General features: G+C 54.2%; 2 protein-coding genes across 2 annotated transcripts; one reads left to right on the forward strand and one right to left on the reverse strand.

Moving 5' to 3' along the window:
* The first annotated feature begins 835 nt into the window (after nucleotides 1-835).
* LPCAT4 (lysophosphatidylcholine acyltransferase 4) lies at nucleotides 836-8,575 on the forward strand. Its single transcript, XM_045815659.2, has 14 exons — nucleotides 836-1,081; nucleotides 2,320-2,462; nucleotides 2,777-2,997; nucleotides 3,382-3,494; nucleotides 3,612-3,672; nucleotides 3,958-4,016; nucleotides 4,202-4,236; nucleotides 4,773-4,827; nucleotides 4,972-5,054; nucleotides 5,306-5,431; nucleotides 5,772-5,904; nucleotides 7,035-7,133; nucleotides 7,464-7,620; nucleotides 7,890-8,575. Exons 1-14 carry the CDS (start codon nucleotides 968-970, stop codon nucleotides 8,042-8,044), a joined length of 1,554 nt encoding a protein of 517 aa, XP_045671615.2. The 5' UTR covers nucleotides 836-967; the 3' UTR covers nucleotides 8,045-8,575.
* A 611-nt stretch (nucleotides 8,576-9,186) lies between these two features.
* NUTM1 (NUT midline carcinoma family member 1) lies at nucleotides 9,187-18,684 on the reverse strand. The gene is made up of 7 exons (XM_045772379.2): nucleotides 18,654-18,684; nucleotides 16,295-16,994; nucleotides 14,199-14,327; nucleotides 12,964-13,103; nucleotides 12,173-12,462; nucleotides 11,792-11,908; nucleotides 9,187-11,433 (listed from the first exon to the last, which is right to left on the reverse strand). The coding sequence occupies exons 1-7, from the start codon at nucleotides 18,667-18,669 to the stop codon at nucleotides 9,409-9,411; spliced, it is 3,417 nt and encodes a 1,138-aa protein (XP_045628335.2). The 5' UTR covers nucleotides 18,670-18,684; the 3' UTR covers nucleotides 9,187-9,408.
* Nucleotides 18,685-19,345: the final 661 nt, after the last annotated feature.

Below are 19,345 nucleotides of genomic sequence, written 5' to 3' on the forward strand. Positions count from 1 at the left end.
GACCTCAAAGTCCACCCAATTCTCTGATCTCGCCACCGCATGACAAGCAGGTGCTGACCACAAGTTTTCCAGGATGGTTGAGAGCCTGGGCGCGAAGGGCAGAGACAGAAGAGAGGCAGACAGAGAAAAAGAGAGGAGTGAAAAGAAAGCTGCCTCCGCGGTCTTTCCGATTTTCACCGCCCCTCGCCAGCCAGGCCTCGCCTGCTCCGGGAAGCACACGGGCCAGCGTCTCAAGGGCCGCTGGGGCCGGGCGGACGCCAGGTGCGCGCCGCAGAACCGGAGACCCTGCCCGGCACCGGCAGGACGCCCAGGGGAGGGGTGTGAGGCACAACACGGCCGCCAGAGGGCACGAGCGCCCCAGGGCCTCCGCGATGACGTCGCCGAGACCGCCAAGCGCAGGCGGTCGGCCGCGAGGTGGGGTGGCTGGGGCCCGCGAGCCGGCGGGGACAGCGGGGCCCTACTGGCCCCCGAGTTGCGGGCCTCGGCGCACCGCGCACCGCTCCTCCATTTCCAGCCGCCCGAGGGCCCCGATCGGCGCTCGCAGGGTGACCTCGACTCCCGGGCGGGGGCGAAGGACGCTCTCAGCTTTGCGCCCACCTCGCGGCCCCAAGCCCGCCGCGAGCCGGAGGCCTGCGGGGAGGCCGCGGCCCGGTGTTCCGAGAAGAACCCGGGAGGGCCCGGCCCCGGGTCAGCGCGCCCGGGCATCCGGCCGCCGCGGAACAATGGCCGGAGGGGCTGCGGCGGGCAAGGCAGGCGCGGAGGAGCCGCGGCACCCGGGCGCTGGAAGCCCCGCCCCTCGCCCGGCGCCCTGACAACGCGGGCCGGGCCGCACCGCCTGCTCCCCGCCCCTCGGCGCCCGGCACCAGGCGGGGCCCCGGACGGAGCTCTGCAGCCGCAGCCGCCGCTCTGCAGAGCGGGACCCGGGGTCGGGGCCGGGGCGCCCTCGCTCCCACCTTCTCCCGCCGCTATGAGCCAGGGAAGTCCGGGGGACTGGGCCCCCCTCGACCCCAGCCCCGGACCCTCAGCGCCCCCCAACCCCTTCGTGCATGAGTTACATCTCTCCCGCCTCCAGAGGGTTAAGGTAAAGTGTGAGAGGGGGCGTCGGGAGGACTCGTGGGGTGAGAAAAGGAGGCCGTTTAGAGCCCAGGCAAAGATGGGGATGGGGATCCGGAAAAGAGGTGGGTGACAGGCTTGCGGGGAGGGTGTCCGGGGGAGCACACGTGGGGGCGGCGGGGGTGGGCGAGAAGTCCTTGGACAGGGCGCAGGCTCGGAAGATGGATAGCTCAAAGGTGTGGAAGAATTGACTAGGTGAGGATGGAGGACTGCAGGAGACCCGGCGTATGGGGAGATGGAAGATACTGGGGAATGCGGTTTACATCCTGCGGAGGCCAATGAACTAGGATGGAGGTGGAGGCTACGGAAAGCCGGGGGTGGGGGCAGGGGCGTGCTGAGTGCTTCTTCGAGGCTCTGAATGAGAGGGAAGACATCTCTAGACCCGTAGCCTGCGCCCTGTGTCGATCGAACACCCCCTCTTTCCACTCCCCCCTCCCCGCACTGCAGCACCTCCTGGTGGGGGGCAGGGAGGCTGAGAAGGGGGCTGGCTACAGGAAGTGGAAAGCCGCACTAGGGGAACTGGGGAAGGGTGTGGAAAGGGAGTGTCCAAGGTTTCTGCTGCCCTCAACGCCCCTGAGGCTGGCTCCTGGGGCTCAGTTTGTTTACCTGCACTCTCCCCAGGGCAGCCCTAGGAGTCACCCTGGCTCCTGGCAACCCCTACCCTGCGGAGTAGGCCACGCTCTCCCCCCACTCCCAATCCTAGGGGAGTGTTGTTGAGTGAAACTAGACCGGCCCGGGCCTAAAAAGTGGACCTCTGTGTGTTCCAACTCTCTACCACCTCCCAGGGCCAAAGTAGAAAGAACTGTGCACCTGGTTTCTCTTGGACATAGGAGCTATTTATGGAATGCGAGGTGGGGGAGGAACTATCTCCAGCCTCCTCTCCGTCAAGCACTGTGCTGGGCGCCTCCACAGGGGTTGTCATTAAATGCTTTTAACAGCCTACCAAGTGATAGATGCGTTTTATGATTAAAAAAAATCAGGTCCGATCCTAATAATGAGGCCCTTGATCCTATTAAGCCTTTATCCTCTCGCCTTTATTGGTATCTTCATCTCACCTTGGATTCCGGCCCCATCTTCTGTTCCCACACCACCTGTCTCCTGATCCACAGGGGGTGATGGCTCTCTGCTTCATCCTTGTGGGAGAAGGGAAGCAATGGAGAGAGTGTCTCCCAGTCCTGAAGTGGCATTTTCTCCCACCCTCTGCAGTTCTGCCTCCTGGGGGCACTGTTGGCCCCCATCCGAGTGCTTCTGGCCTTTATCGTCCTCTTTCTCCTCTGGCCCTTTGCCTGGCTGCAAGTAGCGGGTCTTACGGAGAAGCAGCTTCAAGAGCCAATTACAGGATGGAGGAAGTAAGTGGGGGTCAGCCCCCAGAGACCCTACTTCTCACTTCTCTTCCCGCTCTTTGAGAAGAAGCTGAGGGAGGGTTCTGAAGCTCACCTCCCCAGCCTAGGTAGGTGAGATGAGTCAGCCAGGCTCAGACCCGGTACCCAGGACCTCAGCTCTAAGTGATGTGCCCAGATATATCCCAAAGTCGGCAGACTCCAGCCCCTGGGCAGAGGAACAGAGGACAAGAGAAGGGCAGCTGCTTTTCTGGGTGCCTAAGCCTGAGGGTGAGTGCGGGACAGAATCACCGCCTCTGCTGATGCCCAGCCTTGTCCTGCAGGACTGTGTGCCACAACGGGGTGCTGGGCCTCAGCCGCCTGCTCTTTTTCCTGCTGGGCTTCCTTCGAATTCGTGTTCGGGGCCAGCGGGCCTCTCGCCTTCAAGCCCCTGTCCTTGTTGCCGCTCCCCACTCTACTTTCTTTGACCCCATCGTTCTGCTGCCCTGTGACCTGCCCAAGGTTGTGTCCCGAGCTGAGAACCTTTCCGTGCCTGTCATTGGAGGTGAGAGAGCATAAGAGGGATGAAGGGGAGAGATGACAGCTCCGAGCAAAAAAGGCAGGAATCAAGGCAGGAATCAGAGACGCTCTGGAGAGAAGAACTGGCCTCAAGGGGGAAGGGAGAGGTTAGAAGGGAAATTGGCTGTTGCTGGCAAATGAGATGCAAATGGATCCCTTTTGTGAACCAACCCCTTAGATTCTGAGGGCTGGTGCTTAGAGGTGTTGGAAGGACCTCAGATCACTTGCCTAAAAGGACAACACACAATAAAAAAAGGGTCCCGAGGGCAGAGAGACACTGAAGCATCTCTTGTTGAGAAAGGGGAGGCTGCAGGTATTCATGCCCCTGGGTAGGAACCGAGTGACTCCTTGTATCCTCCTTGGACCCCAGCCCTTCTTCGCTTCAACCAAGCCATCCTAGTATCCCGGCATGACCCGGCTTCCCGTCGCAGAGTGGTGGAGGAGGTCCGAAGGCGGGCTACCTCAGGAGGCAAGTGGCCCCAGGTGGGTAAGGGTCTCAAGATCTCACCTTTTATGTGCTCCCAAAGAGGCTTCTCTTTCCTCTCTCCCCTTCAGGCTACCCCACCTCATTCCGGTCCCTCCGGTTTTTTCCTCCCCCAGGTACTATTCTTTCCTGAGGGCACCTGTTCCAACAAGAAGGCTTTACTTAAATTCAAACCAGGTGAATAAAATGATTGTGGGTAGGGCTGTAGGAAAAAGAGCCCCACATTTGGAGGGGGACTCTGGAATAACCCAAGAAGTGAAGTGGGGATCGTAGGGAAGAGAGACAGGGTACTTCCTAGCTGACCCTGAAAAGTCTGTAGGAGTCAGAAAGAAAATTACAAACGAAATAGAGCCAGGCCAGGTATCATTTCAGAACTGTCCCAGACCCTGACACTTCATGCCTTCTAGCTACCTCCATGAACTAACCTCTCCCTGGGGGGTGGGGGGTGGAAATGGGATTCAGGAGCCTTCATCGCCGGGGTTCCTGTGCAACCTGTCCTCATCCGATACCCCAACAGTCTGGTAAGTCTGAGTCCAAGAGAGAAGACAGGGGAGCCCAAATCCACCCTAAATCAGTGAAAACTTTTAGTGTCATGGGATGTGCATGTGGGGTGGGGGTGGGGTCAGGGCCTCTGCCCAAAGAGGTTTGGCTAGCTCCAGGGAAGAAAAGTAATGCCTTTCTCCCCTCATCTCTGCTTCTCCCCTAGGACACCACCAGCTGGGCATGGAGGGGCCCTGGAGTGTGAGTCTTGGTGTTCCTGGGATGAGGGTGGGGAGCAGGGCCCATCAGAGAATTCCTGGCCCATCTTCCAATCTCCAGACAAGGCAATCTCTCAGATTGAGAGAACTCTAGAGAAGAGGGTGCCTGTTTCCCTGTTTTGTTCTCATCTGCTGATACAATCTGGAAGTGCTTTCAGCCATCCCACCTAATCATTCCTGCTGTGATTGTAGCTCCTTTGAACTTACCGTCCAGTGTTTCTGAGCCATCTCCCTCAGTCGTCTCCTTGAGAGCCGGCACGGTTGCCTCACCTTTTCTGCACCTCACCTTTACTCACACCTCTTCTCTGGCAGGTCCTCCTCACGCCTGTCCCCACCATCCTTTCTCCGTACCCTCTTCTGGCCCTTCCCTCTGTCTCCCAACTGCGTGTTTACCCAGTTCACTTGTGTGGTTAGAGGTCCATTTTTATATGAATGGGCAGAACTTTTCCACTCCCCTCCTCAGGGTGGGAGGCCCCATAGTTAGAGATTGGTGAGCATCTGAGGTCTCTCTTTTCTTAGACTGAAAGTCCTCTGGCTCACAGCCTCTCAGCCCTGCAGCATCGTGGACGTGGAGGTAAGACACCTCCCCACGCTCTCCAACACCACCATGGGTGGGGAGGGGAATGGGCATCGGCTGACTCTTGAAGGGAAAAGACGGTGGGAGTGCTCACCCACAGCTTTGAGGTCCTGATGAGAAGTGTGTGTGTGTATGTTTCAGTTCCTCCCTGTGTACCACCCCAGCCCGGAGGAGAGCAGAAACCCCACCCTCTATGCCAACAATGTCCAGAGGGTAATGGCACAGTGAGTATCCCACAGAATATTTCCTGGAGCAGGGACATAGGAAGCATAGGCGGGTGGTGGAGGGCTGAGGTTCCAAGGCAAAGATGGGGGATGGGGGATGGGCTCTGCACAGCTGAGACTGGGGGTGGTTAAAGGGACCTGGTCTCCTCCCTGTTCAGCGGCCCAGACTTGGTAATGAAGCCTCAGAAAACTCTTCTTCCTTGTCCGTCCCCCCCCCCCCCCCCGCCATTCCATCGCTCTTCATCCTGTAGGGCCCTGGGCATTCCAGCCACCGAGTGTGAGTTTGTAGGGAACTTGCCCGTGATTGTGGTGGGCCGGCTGAAGGTCGCACTGGAGCCACAGCTCTGGGAACTGGGAAAGGTGCTTCGGAAGGCTGGGTATGTGACCTTGAATGTAAGGGTATGGGCGGTGTCACGGATGGATAGAAAAAAAAGAAGAGAGAAATGGGAAGATGGAAGGAAAGTCTTAAAAAAGAAATAAGTGGGAAGGTAGAGGATTTTTTTTTAAGATAATGGAGTAAAAGGAAGGAGGTAAAAAGAAAGGGAAAGATATATAATAAGCCCAGTGAGAAAAGGAGGAATGGCTCTCAAAGGACTGTGAGGTAGGGCCCATCTTAGAAAAACACCACTATAGCTCTGCTGGGGGGACTCTTGGGGCTGGGGTCGAGGTCCAGGAAGAAGCTGCGTAAGCTCTCTGCCTTCAACGATTCCACTGTAGGCTGTCCCCTGGCCATGTGGACATGGGAGCCGAGCCAGGCCGGAGTCGAATGATCAGCCAGGAAGAGTTTGCCAGACAGCTACAGCTCTCTGACCCCCAGACGGTGACTGGAGCCTTTAGCTACTTCCAGCAGGTAAAGCAGCTGGGACGCAGAGGCCAGAGCCCAGGCCCTGCCCTCCAGGCTGACATGCTCAGGTTTTAAGGACGCTATCCAATGGGCCACATGGGTGGCCAGCTTGGAACCTGCCCTGGATGTTCTGACAGCCGTTGTTGGATGGTCATCTCCTGAGGTCCACTGGAGGATTCGTTTCTTATAGAGTATCCAGTGCATTGGAGAAAACAATGTTTTCATTGTAGTGGGAAGGAACAATGGAGAAATAATCAGTCAGTGAGGTCCATAAGTGTCCAAAGCCACTTTAGAGATTGGCAAAGATGGGGGACCATACAACCTCGTGGGGCACCTCTGAGTGGTGGGAAGATGATATATGGAGGAGAACATGGGACAGGTTAGATGGTGACGAGTTTGAGACTCAGATCTTTGCAACACTTTTTAAAAATAACCCATAGCTTCCCTAGGGGATTCCTGAACTATCTCAAGAATTTTGGCACTCCATAGATTTTCTGGAACTTAACCAAGTTTTCCTGTTGAATTACAATAATCCCAAAAGATTCTTAATGTTTGCAAACAATCACCACGGGTTCCAAAGAGCTCTCCTTGGTCTAAGATGCACACCATGGCTCTCAACATCCTGAGTGTTGATTCCTTAGATTGGGGCCGACTGTGTCTGAAAGGAGTTTCTCCACTTAGCTATATAGCAGAGCAGAGCCAAAACTGGAATAGCATAGTTTCACCATGGCAGGCATCCTCCTTGGGGTTTTTTGGTAAGAAATTATGCCAGTGGCCCCCTTTTAGTCTGTTGGACCAGTTCTCCATCATAGGCTGAGTCAGCAGAGAACCAGTTTTTCCAGCTTGGGGTATGTCAGAAACTTGATGGTAATAACTTCAGCATTCCTGAGGGATTCCCTAACATTCACAGGAGATCCCTTTCAGGGGAGCTTCGTCAGGTGACGTGGAGATAGCTCAAGCGAACCCTTGACCTGCAAGAAATCCCAGGAAACCTGGAGAGTTTAGGGCTCACAGTCCTGAGGGAGGCAGACACAAGGGTCATCCCTGTGCTTGCTGAGAAAAGAGAGGAACCAAAATCCAGGGCAGGAGGGAGGATGCAGTGTTGGTCCTCATACTGCCCTGGTTTCTCCTTCCAGGATGCCCAGGGTTTGGTGGACTTCCGAGATGTGGCCTTGGCACTGGCAGCTCTGGATGGGGGCAGGAGCCTGGACGAGCTGACTCGCCTGGCCTTTGAGGTATCAGTTGGGGGCGGGGGGAACATGTGGTGGCCATGCCTACCCCACCCAGAGGCCTCTGTGGGGTGCTGCTCCCAGTAGCTTCCAGATAGTAGGTGCTCAGTATCCACCCCGGTGCCCCAGTGTTGAGACCTGACTGAGAACGGGGCGAGGGCAGCAGCTGTGAGTTCTTAATTCTGCACAAAGGGCTGGGGTGGGGGTGGCAGGGGAGACAGGGAGGGCCTGTACTGCACACTCTCCGAAGAGGAGGAACCTGTCAGGCAGATCTGCAGGGCAGTGTGGGGCCATGGCTTGAGGAGAGGGCTTGACTTAGGTCCCTTTCTGTGCCAGCTGTTTGCCGAGGAGCAAGTAGAGGGGCCCGTCCGCCTGCTGTACAGAGACGGCTTCAGCACCATCCTGCACCTGCTGCTGGGGTCACCCCGCCCTGCTGCTGCCACTCTGCATGCTGAGCTGTGCCAGGCGGGTCCCCACCAAGGCCTCTCCCTCTGTGAGTCACAGCCTTCTCTGCCAGGAGGGCCTGGTCTACCATCAGCACCGGGCTGGGAGGGAACAAGGGCTGGTGACCAGTGGAGGGGTGGAGGGTTCATCCTCGGAGAGGTGAGGCCAGGAAGGCAGAGAAGACGGAAGCCTGGATTTGAGAAGTTGAAGCATGGATGAGAGGGACGGGACATACCAATTCCGAAAAAGTACAGGGCGGCCCTCTTCCCCTCCTCCTTAGGTCGTTTGACTTTTTCTCTCCTCACTTTGCCTGTCCAGGTCAGTTCCAGGCCTTCTCCCTCCACGACCCGCTCCACGGGAAGCTGTTCAGCACCTACCTGCGCCCCTCCCCGAAACCACAGGCCTCAGCCCCAGGCGGCCCCGCGGCTCTGGCCAACGGGACTCTGCCATTGCCCAAGCAGAAGGGCGACTGAGCCCCTCGACCTCCCCAGCTCACCTCCGGCCTGCCCTGTGCCTCAAGCCCATTTCTGCTCCTGCTTGATTTTTTTGTTATTGTTGTTCTGTTTTGGTTTTTTTTTTTTTAAGTTGATTTTCGTTTTTTGTTTGTTTGGGTATTTTTTTTTGTAAAAAACTATTTTATATATAAATATAAATATATATCTATATCTATTTAAAAAAAATTAGGTTGTTATATTCATAGTATCAGCTGGGAACAAAAGAGATTAATGGTTGCAGGCTGCCCATTGGAAGATCCCAGAAGTTCCAAGGGTCAGTCCTCTTACCATTGCTGGATGAATCCTCACTTCCAGCTGGACTAGATGGGGCTCTTCCCTGCACAGAAATCATGCCGATGTCACATCCTCCCCTTCTGTTGTCATACCCTATATATGTACTTTTATATATGTATATATATGTGTGTATATATATGCACATTTTAACAGGCTTCCTCATGAACCTCTTTCCAGCCTATTCCCTCTTGTTCTGTCCTCACTAGAGATTAAAAAATAGCTAACTACCATTTTATATTTAATAATCCCACTGAGAATGACTCCACCTCCCATGGTGGGAGCAGAGAGCTGTGTCCGTGGCAGCCAAGCATCTGCCCTGCAGCTCAGACCAACCTTAGGAAGCTGTGTTTTGCCTGGGGATGGATGAATAGAGGACATTTAAGTCCCTCTGTCCAGCCTCTTCAAGGAAGGGGAAAAAAACAAGGCCGCCCCCTAAAAAAGGTATTGTCTAGATAGAGTTATAGAAAATTAATTAGATTTAGGAAATTAGATATCTAACCCAGAGATCTGATGGGTTTAAAAAAAAAAAAAGCATCTTTCCATCTTACAGACTTTTAAAGGGAGACAGATAATGATGGCCTGCTCCGAGAAACACTCCCCAGCATCAAGTCCAGGCTCTTCCTGAGGGGAGGCTAGAGTGATCACTGGGAACTTCTCAGGACAGGACCTGGTCAGGGAGCGTGGGTAAGGCTGGCGGCTAGACGGATATCTCAATCCAGTGAATCTGGAGCCCCCTCCACCACCTCCCTTTCAGCACCTCACCCCGTCTAGCAGCGAAGACATGAACATGAAAGGGCACAATGCAAGCTTTTTCCAACAACCAGAAAATCTTTTATTTTTCTTTTCGCCGTACAACTTCCAAAGGTACTCCACCTCCCACCAAGGGGACCGCCTCCAACCTAGCCAGTGTGACCTCCCTCCCCACACTCGCCACTCTTGCAGAACAACAAAATAACACGGGGTTGAGAACCAGTCTGCTAGGGTGAGATCTATGCTGGGGCCCCCACCTTTAGGGATCAGCAGGTGGGGTAGGTGGGTCCTGCTGTCCCCTACTGACTACGCCGACGTTTCTTCCTTCGGCCGGTAACAAAAGTGTCACGCCGCCTTTTACGAGGCTGTGAGGCTCGAACTGCTCCCAGAGCCAGGGGTTTCTCCCCAGAGGTGTCAAGGTCAGCTCCCTGGTGGGGCCTCTTTTCGGCAGGGGCTGGACCTCCACTGAGAGTTCTCTTCCCAGACTTGGCAACAGGACGTGGAGACTGGCCAAGGCCTCTCGCCTTAGCAGAGAGGGAGTGGGATGCTCTTTGGACCCCCCGCCCTCCCGTTGAGGGCAGGCCTGAAGCAGGGTGAAGACTGAAGGGAGGCGCCCTTGGTGGCGACAGGCTAAGTTTAGAAGCCAAGAGGTAGGCAAAGCTGGAGAGTTCCTCATCCTCCCCCTCCTCCTCCTCTTCCTGCTGCTCCTCCTTCCCTTTGGCCCCGTCTGTTGAGCTGCATGTTTCACTGACAGGAGAGGTTTCTCTCAGAACTAAGGCATCCCTGGCCCCCCATCTAGAGGAAGTGCTTCCAAGGCCCTGGTGAGGAGATGTTGATTTGGGGGTTCCATGTGCATAAGACTCTTGATTCCCTGGTAAGGGAGCAAGGTCTTCGGGCTTGGATAAATCGGTAGTATCCTCCCTGCCCTCTCCTTGGGGGTCATAAGGATTCAAATTTGGCCGGTCAGTATCCTCGCTGACCCCTAGCTGGAGGCCACAGGCATCTCTAATATCTAGTATGTTGACATGTTCTGTGGTTTCCAACAGAGGAGCGATGGAATGGCCTCTGCTCCCCGCCTCCAGGCTGGCCTCGGGGAAGGAGGAAATGCCCTGGGTATTGCCTTGACATGCAGGCTGAGGGGTTTCTTTGGGAACCTCCGGTGTGGGGGCACGGTTACTACCTTCCAGCAAAGGGGGGCAACCTTCAGCCCACAGATCGCTGGGATCCCCTGTAGCCTTGGGGCTCTGCTCTCTATTTTCTTTAGGCCTTAAGGCTGGGCTGTTGGCCCTCAGAGGTCCCGGCAGGCTGTGGCAGCTCGTCTTTTGCAGGACAGCCATGCCATCTGTGCCTCCACAGGGAATGGCACTGCCCCCCCCATCCCCAGGTGCTGTGGCTTCTCCAGGACCCAGAGAAATGTGGCTTCTGGAGCCCAGTGCCTGACAGCTGCCCTGAGGCTCAGTGACACATTCCCCGTCGCGGAAGTTCTCTATGACCTCCTCAATGTGTAGGGGCAACTCCAAGCCTACGGCGTCTAGCTCACTGCTCAGCCAAAGTCCTGGACTGAGAGAGGCTCCGTCCCCATCCCTGTCACCAGCTGCTCTAGGGGAAAGGTTCTGATCGTAACTCTGAACCACGGGAGGACTTTTGTCATCTCCCCACATGGCTCCCAGAGAGCCTTCCTGGGGCACTGCTAGTAGCTCCTTCCCTTGAGGAAGCATTCCAAGCCCCCCTAGCTGCTGTCCTGTCTGCAACCCCAGGACCTGCTTTTCTAACCCCTGTCCTTGCAGAGGAGACAGCTCTTCGAGGCCCACATCCAAACTGGGAACTATCTCAGGCTGGGAGCCTTCCTGCCAACAAAGGGGCAGAGTCTCAGAAGTTCTGTCAGCCACCAGGGGGTGCCCAGGAGACCTAGCACCTCCCAGGTGGTCGTCCTGATGTGGAAGTATTTGATTTGTAACCTTCGCGGGCCCTCTTTTCTCCGTATTTAAGGACCCTCGAGTTCCCTGTGGAGCTCTAGGTTCTAGCTGCAGGTCCCAGCTGCTGGGGGATGGCACGGGGTTCCCGTCTCTGCGCATCCCCCTCAGGCCATCTAGGGCCCGCTCCTGCCCACCCTGCACTTCTCTCACCCGTTTTCCTGGAGAAGCAGCCTTTCCAAGGCGAATGGTGCCCCCAGCCACCCGAGGCCCAGGTGAGGGCCGAAGCCGCCCACCCCCATCGTCATCCTCGTCAGAAACAGAAGGACTGGAGTCCGATTGAGGTCCACTGCAGCTAGGAGGTGCCTCTGCGTCCTCCTCTTCCAAGGCCAGGAGTCTCTTCTGGACCAGCTGGAAGGAGAATGGACAGACACCGTTCTATACATGGCTGTGAGAAGTGGGGGCTGAGGGGCTGGTGAGGAGATGGTACTTGGACAAGGCAGGGAATGCAAGCAAGTGGCATAAGTCACGGTATCAAAAACAGATACCATAGCTCTTCTCTTCCGCCTTCTTGGGTCTTATTCCCATGCTTTGACCACTTACGCTCTCTCCCCTTTTCCTGTGTTTCAGTCTCTTGCCTACTTGTTCTGCACCTGAATCCCAATTCTGAAGCTGTCTGTCTCCAGAAGCCATACCAGCCAAGACAGCGTAGGGTTAGATTAAATCACACAAGCTTCTTATCCTGATATTTCCTACCTCCCAGGTTTACCTGGGCAAGGCTGAGTCCTTCCTCTTGCTCCAGCTCCTCAAGTAAGGCCAATGGGTCCCTCTGCTGTTCTGGGGACAGCAGATCTGCCAGAAACTGAGGATGAATGACAGCCTCCACCTGGGGAACAGAAGAAACAGTGATCTGAGTCCTTGACAGGAAGTAACCTGTGAACCAAGAGGCTCTAGAGAAGAAGCCATGTGTCCCCCTCCCCCAACCCTCCCCGCCACCAGCTGAACACATTCACGTGCGTGCATGCACACACATTTCTCAGTAGGAAGGCAGCCTAGTTCCTAACTGCCTCAGGCAAAGCCCTAGCTCTTTAGTCCCCTGGAGTTTCCACCCCAGGTTCTACTAGAAACCAGACACCGAGGTCCAGCCCACCTTGGAGACAAAGACCTCCTGAGAACAAAGCTCATCAATGTAGCTTAGGAGGCCTGGATCCGGATACATCCCTTCCTCCTCCTGCTGCTGCTCTTCTTCCTCTTCCTGTTTTCCATCTGCCTCCCGGATGGCCAGCTGACTCCCCACCAGCCCTTCCATGATGTCAGCATACTCCTTCACAGCTTCTGGTGGGATCTCCTTGGGGGCCTCAGGGACCAGAGGCCTCTGTGTTTTGCGCTGCCGCCGGCGGGGGGCCCGTGCCTTGGAAGTCGCCTTTTTGGGAATGTACACTAAGGGAAAGATGGAAAAGGAGGAATGGGGGGTGCCACAGGGACTGTGGCTTCCGCCTACCAACCTTGGGTTTGTCATGGCAGCGATCCGGTTGTGTGGAAGGGCTGCAGGCTGGATCAGGCCTGAGACACAGCCAGCCATGGGAGAAGACTGTGGAGCTGAAGGGTCTAAGAGAATCAGTGTGTGAGGCATCTGGAAACCCCTGCAATTCCAAGAAGTCCTCTGATCCAGCCCCCATTTCTTAGGAAGATGAGGTGCTGTGTGCCTCACGTACAGTCTCAGAGAGTAGTTGGTTCACTTGGCCAAGGTTACAGTGTGGGACAAAGGGAACCTGAGAAGCCAGCCTCCTATGTATGTATGCCCCGTTTAGAACATTAGTGCCACCCCCGGAGGGACAGTGACAGAAGCAAGGCCAACGCCTTCCCTATCCACGACTGCTCTGTGCGCGCCTCCCTTTGGGCCTCGGGCCCCAGGCTCCTGCTGGAATGCGGTAGTCTTACCTGGCTGCTGGCTAACGTCGGGGGCTGGGAGCCCTGGAGGGTCGAGTTTCAGGGGGGCTGCAGGAGGCAGGCCCTGGGACCCATTCGCCACCTGTGTGTTCTGAATCTGCATCTCCTCCTCGGCCTCAAATTCCATGAACCTGCAGAGGGTGAGGGAGGCCTGGACAGTGCCAAGAAGGCCGGACACCAGCAGGGAGCTGCTCACAGACGGCCCAATAACAGTTCTGGGGAACCTCACAAGGTCACCACAGAGTCCCTTACGCACAGTCATTGGTTAGGAAACTTGCAGAGAAAATGAATGTCGAGCTTCTCCAGGACAGAACCATCCCTTTCACTTCTATCTCATCCTGGATCTCACCCAGCATTATGGAGGGTGTACAGCAGCAATTAATACAGCCTTGCTGAAGCCAGTCAGGCCTATGCCAAAGCTGGCAGGATCCCACCAGCCGGCCCCGCAAGGCCTCATCTGCCCCTACCTAGAACCGTAAAAGGGGACTGAAATCCTAAAGCAGGGCCTGGGGTTGCAGTTCAAGGCAGTTCCCACCAGGAGGCAGTGCTGAGACCCAAGTCCTGAGGCTGGGACTGGGGGCCAGGAAGATTAATTCTAGGAGGTATGGGTCCAGAAGGGAGGAAATGGAAACTAAGTTTTGGAGGAAAGGGTCATTTTCCCCAGAGTTACTTCTTTAACCAAGGAGACGATCACGGAGAAGGGAGGGATATGAGCCAGGAGACCACTCCCGCCATCCAGGACCTTCCCCTGACCAACCTCTGCAAGCACGGAGCCCTCCCTGAGATAACAGGGTAAACGATTTCCGTGTCACTCTTTCTACAGGAGGAGTGGTCTCAAGGTCTGCATCGATAGCCACTTGTTACCTGGCCAGCGAGATAGGAAAGAACCTGCGTAGTAGGGCTTACCTCCCCAGTGTAGGTCCCTTCAGCAAGGAATTTTTACACCAATTGGGCTCCAATCCTATTCTAAGAGCTTCAGTATCAAGGACCTATATAATTCAGGATCTGGAGGAGGGAGAGCTTCCAAGGTGACAGGACAGAAAAACCCAAGAGTCAAGGTGGTGGAAACAGTGAGATTCCAGGAGACCCCATTCTAGTCTACACCGCTCCTCCTAGCATCCCTTTTAATGATCACCCACATGCCCAGATTCAAGCCTCTTACCTGCCCCCATCCATCCCTCCGCCTCACAGCACCCCTCAGGAGAATGAGGGTTGTTCAGACTCACTTTTCTGCCATCTCATAAAAGATCAGCCTGTCGAAGTTGCTGGTGTGCTCCCACTCCTGCACAGCCCTTGGCAGTCCCTCCTCCAGGGTCATAGTGGGCTTCAGCCGGGCCAGGGAGCGAAGCACTGGGCTAAAACCCCCATTGGGTCAGTCATGTTCTACAGTGTGCCCCCCCAGTCCACCTGTCCCAACAAACACCTCAACACACACCCCCTTGTCCCTCAGCAGAGCTAACATGCCCCCCAATCCTTGTCACGCCCCACCTCTGGTTAGACTTCCAGACCCCCAACCTCCCACCCACCCATCTACCATACTAGACTCTTCCTGCTGAAATTTTCAAATCTCACACAAAATCAGAAGATTGCCTCTGCTCTCCACCTTTTCAAATCAATCACCCTTAATTCTCACAGTGCTATCCTCAACTAAACACGAGGAAGAAAGCATTCATGTTATAAAATTCATGGATTCATTATAAAGTAGGCTTAACCCTGCCCAAAGGCTCTTGCTTTTCAAAAAAAAAGGCACTACCTAACCCAAATGAATCTCTAATTAAAGGTTGTGTGGTGTTTTTATTTGTTGGTTTTTAAGTGGTTTTTGTTTGTTTGTTTGTTTGTTTTGCCTCTGGGATGCCCTTCACAGACAGTCAAATATCAATACTCTTTAAGTTCTTTACGATTCATTTTTGCCTTTCTGACGAGCCAGAGACCTCAAGCACTGTGCCTAGAATCACCTGCTGAGGCTTGTTATAATTCAGGAGTCCAGCACCCCAGGATCTCTGGACTGAGTATTTTACCAGTTTCCTGGACAACTGTTGGAGAGAGTGTGGACCGCATTTTGGAGAAGACCCTGCGTGGAGCCCCTGAGCATGGAGAGCAGGAAGAGGCTAGCCGTTAGAAATTCAGCCTGCTAGGCTCCGAGAGAACTCAGAGCCATCTGGAGAAAGCAGGGAGCTGGTAAGGTGATCTACACCAGGGACTCTGGGGGAGCCTTTTGATTTATTCACTCCAGAGTCAGAGTGGAAAGGGAGATTCCTTTAGGAGCTCAGAGACTGGGAACACAATGGACCTGTTTTTTAAGTCCAGTAAAATGTGGTACGTGTTACATAGTGGTTTACACAGAATGTCGAGAGGGCAGTGCCGCTGAGGGAAGCAGTGGATCCTTGTGGGAGGAAGAGAAAATTCCCCAGATGGTTGGCTAATGGCTCAACTTTATAGACACGACAGACAGCCCCTGACCCCTGGGGTCCTTGGCTAAGCATACACTCACATAGACATTCTGGCATTTTGTCAGTTCTTTTCCTCTTCTCGATTGCCTTTTCTGTAATAATAGCAATAGTAATAGCAGCTGCCACTTAATGAGGCACTCTCTGTGCCAGGCACTCTGCTAAGCACTTCACAGATAAGAACTCATTTCACCTCAGCAACCCTCTGAAGTCGGGATAACCATCTCTTTTCTAGATGAGAAGACTGAGGGCAAGGTAGTAAATGTGGGGCCCGGGGTCACCAATGTAGCAAGCAGAGGAACCTAGGCCATTGGTCACTATGTGAGCGAGCTCTCCCACCTCCCTATTTCGGCTTGAACTCAGAATAAAATAGGGGGTGGTGGGGAGGGGCGGCACATGCTTTGCCTGGCCTCCCACCACCCTCCACTCCTACACAAAGGGTCAGGGCCCAGCTGTTTGGATGGCTCAACCTGATGTCGGACAGTAGTAAAATAATAATAAAATAGAATGGTAGGCCCATGTATTGGTGTCAGAGGCCTAAGCTCCACCCATGGCCCTTCGCTTCATCATAGAAAACCTCTGGGCTTCAGTCTTCTCATCTATACATGAGGGTTACGTTAGCGTGCTTGCCTGAACTCACAGGGTTGTGAGGGTCATTTGAGAAAAGACACCTGAAAGCTCATTACAATCTGGGAAGAGGGTGAAGAGGCTCATCATCATCATCATCATCGTTGTTATGCTTTTTTGTTCTCATAGCCTCGCTATCACCCTCATGTATTCCTCAAGCATTCCTAAATAGCCTAACCTCCTGTCCAGCCCAAAGTCCTCCTTGTTTAAAAGCGCTAGGATAATTAATCTCAGATCTCCCCACTTACATAAGAAAGCAGGCAAGGGCTTCTGCATCAGGACTTTGAGACAAGTGCCTCCGAGCCAAGGCTTTGTAGCGCTGCCAGCGTCGGAAGTTCTCATAAACACCTTTGGAGGTATAGGAGAGGTCACCCAGTGAGGGCTTAGACTGGGCGGCCAACGGACCTCCTTCTCCAGTTGCCCCGTGTGGCCCTGGCCAAGCCTTTTCCGGGGGCACAATGGGGGCCAGTTGGGCAGCTGGTGGTAAAGCCTGAGCAGGAAGGCCTGGGAGGCCCTCCTGGCTCACCCCAACAGCCTTAGTGGGCAGAAGGGTCTTCATGTTAGAAGCTGTCATGAATCGAGGGGGAGGACCCTCAGGGGCCCCGCAGGAAGTGCCTGAGGCAATCCAACCAAGGGCTGGCTGAGTAAGGATGAAGTTCTGAGTCTGAGAGGGCTCAGCTGGCCCCCCTTCTGTCTTGACTTTGACGATGACTCCAGCCCCAGTGGGGCCAGGGCCCCCATCCCCTGTCACCAACAACGGGCTGGGGAGAGCAGAGAGCACCAGAGGGTTGCCTGGAGAGAATGCTGAAGGCATGGGAGGCTGTGGAGGCGGCTCCCAGGGTGGCTGGTCTGGTAGGCCAGCAGCAGGCTGGGGAAAGGGAAGTGCAGTGAAAGGAGACAGGGCGGCACCAGGTTTCATGGTCATATCCGGTCCCGACAGTGAAGATGCTGTTGAGATGAGGAAAAAGAGGGAATGAAGTAGGAGAAAAGGAGGTCAGAGGTTAGGCTGTCAGAGTTCCATCTAGTCCCTGAACAATCAGAGCGCTGATTCTCAACAGGTGAGGGAGGGATTGGGGCAGGGGAAACTGCATAGTTTGCAAGCGTCCCCCAAGTGACTTTGACGTCCCTTACTCCTAGGTGAGAATTATTGCACTAGAGAACTTGCAGTGACCCTTGGGCCCATGAGCTCATACTTCCTAACACATGGCAGCCAGCACACAGTACCTCTTATTCCCACCCACTCCAAACACGTTCAAACCACCTGAACCCTGCCCCCAGCTACCCTGTGGTCCCTGCCATGACTCACACAAGAGCTGTTCCCTGCAGAGCGTGTGTGGATTAGGTGTTTGGTTTCCAGAAATTGTGTTACATAACAGCCAGGAATGACTAAGAGATAAGGACCAGGAAATGGGTGAAGGGAGGGGTGGCTAAGAAGGGAGGTTTCCAGAGCTCTAAGTAGCTGCTGGACATGTTAAAATTTGGTGTAGGCTATCTGTGGTCCTTCTGTTTGGAAGTTCCAATAGCAGAAATTTAGGGTCCACTATGAAAAAGGCACAATGAAGTCTGAAACACAGTACGTGCTGAGAAGGAGCTATGTGGACTCCAGGCCAAGAACCCAAGGATAAATACCTAAAATGTGCACTTAATCAATCAGATAGGTGTCACAGGATTTTTAATTATAATAATAGAAGATCATTTGCCTAATTTCACACAAGTCTCCTCCGCCTCTAATAAAGAATATTCCGCTGGCAAACTAACAACACTCAGCTTCCGCTTCCTGACCATGAAAGACACACGGAATATGAGCAACCTCATCATCTCAACCACAAAGCAGAGGGCCAGGAGGATTCTGTGAAGTGAAATGGGTCTGAGGGCCTGAGCTCCACAAAAGGTAGAAAGACTGAGAGCATCTCAGGGAAGGCCCAGCTCTCATTCTGGTTGCCCACCTCCCCTGGCCGTGGGAAATCAAGGAAAACTGCTCCCGGAACTGGAAGAGAAGCCATCTCTGGGGCAAAAAGGAGGCATCAGACTCTGAGCAGAGGCAATTACAGTACCTTCCAGGCTAGCGTTTGGGAGGACATTTCTCTACAGACTCGGCAACAGATAACCCAGAGGAATAGTTTTCCAGCTAAGGTCTCCACCCACCCCACTCGATCCAACGGAGTGTGGCTCCGGCTCCAGTCTCTCAGGGCATAATTCAAGAGCAGGCTCCAGTTGCCTAAAGAAGACCAGGAATTTGGACCTTCCCCTTGAACCCTCTCTGTGCTGCTCGTACCGCACACGCCCCTCCGTGCCACACAGACACATGTTGAAGGGATCCCTCTTCCAGGGAAGCAAGTTGCTAACTGCCATCCCTTTTCTATACTCAGCGTATTCCTCTGAGGGGCTTTGATCTGTCTCCCAGGAGGCCCTCTTCATCCCCTAACCCCGGTGCTAATGGCACAATCTCCTTCCCCAGCCTCCCCAAGACTGATGACTTTGCTGGGGTCTAGTGCTCTTACATCCCTCTAGGTCAGCCCCAAAACCTGGTCCCGGGTAAGATGTCAAATTTGAATCCGCAAGGAGTACACAGGTAGCGAGGAACTTCCCCACAACTTGCAGACTTACCTCCATCCGAAGCCATCCTCTCAGGTTTGGGCACTAACAGTGGCTGTCTGGACGCCTCCAGAATGAGACAGTCAGGTCCAGGACCCAGAGAGCAACCTGGCCCCAGTAGATACACAGGGATCCAAGGAAGGGAAGATAAAGATCAGATCAAAACAGAACTAGAATCTAGGATTCAAAGCATTCTGCATTGGGGGAGGGGAGGGAAGCAGGGGCAGAGGTAGAGAAAGACGCCAAAGGGCCCTGGTAAGTAAGCAGTCACCAGGAATTCCCTCCAAATCAGAGTATGGCAACACAATTGTTGTGTGTCTTTTTAGGGCAGTTTGTAAATTCTTTCTGATCCCAGCATTACAGTTTTACATCTTGGTTACCTATACATTTCTTCACCAATATATATATAGTTTTATGTCCTGCAATCCCACCCAGTTCTGTAATGACTTCCTATTTATAGCAGGTTGTGACAGCCCCTTGGCTTAATTCAATGTCGGCTATATTTTCCAAACCAAATTCATAGCATAAAGTCTGTGCACTTAAGGAGCAAAGAAACAGAATATTTGAACCTAGGATTGTCTCAGAAAATCAGGTGTATGATTGGGTGCATGTATATCATTTCCTTAGAAAGCCGTCCTGCAGGGGCGCCTGGATGGCTCAGTCGGTTAAGCGGTTAAGCGGCTGCCTTCAGCTGAGGTCATGAT

The sequence above is a fragment of the Ursus americanus genome, chromosome 36 (assembly GCF_024610735.1).
Source record: "Ursus americanus isolate L20-20 chromosome 36, mUrsAme1.1.p, whole genome shotgun sequence".
NCBI lineage: Eukaryota > Metazoa > Chordata > Mammalia > Carnivora > Ursidae > Ursus > Ursus americanus.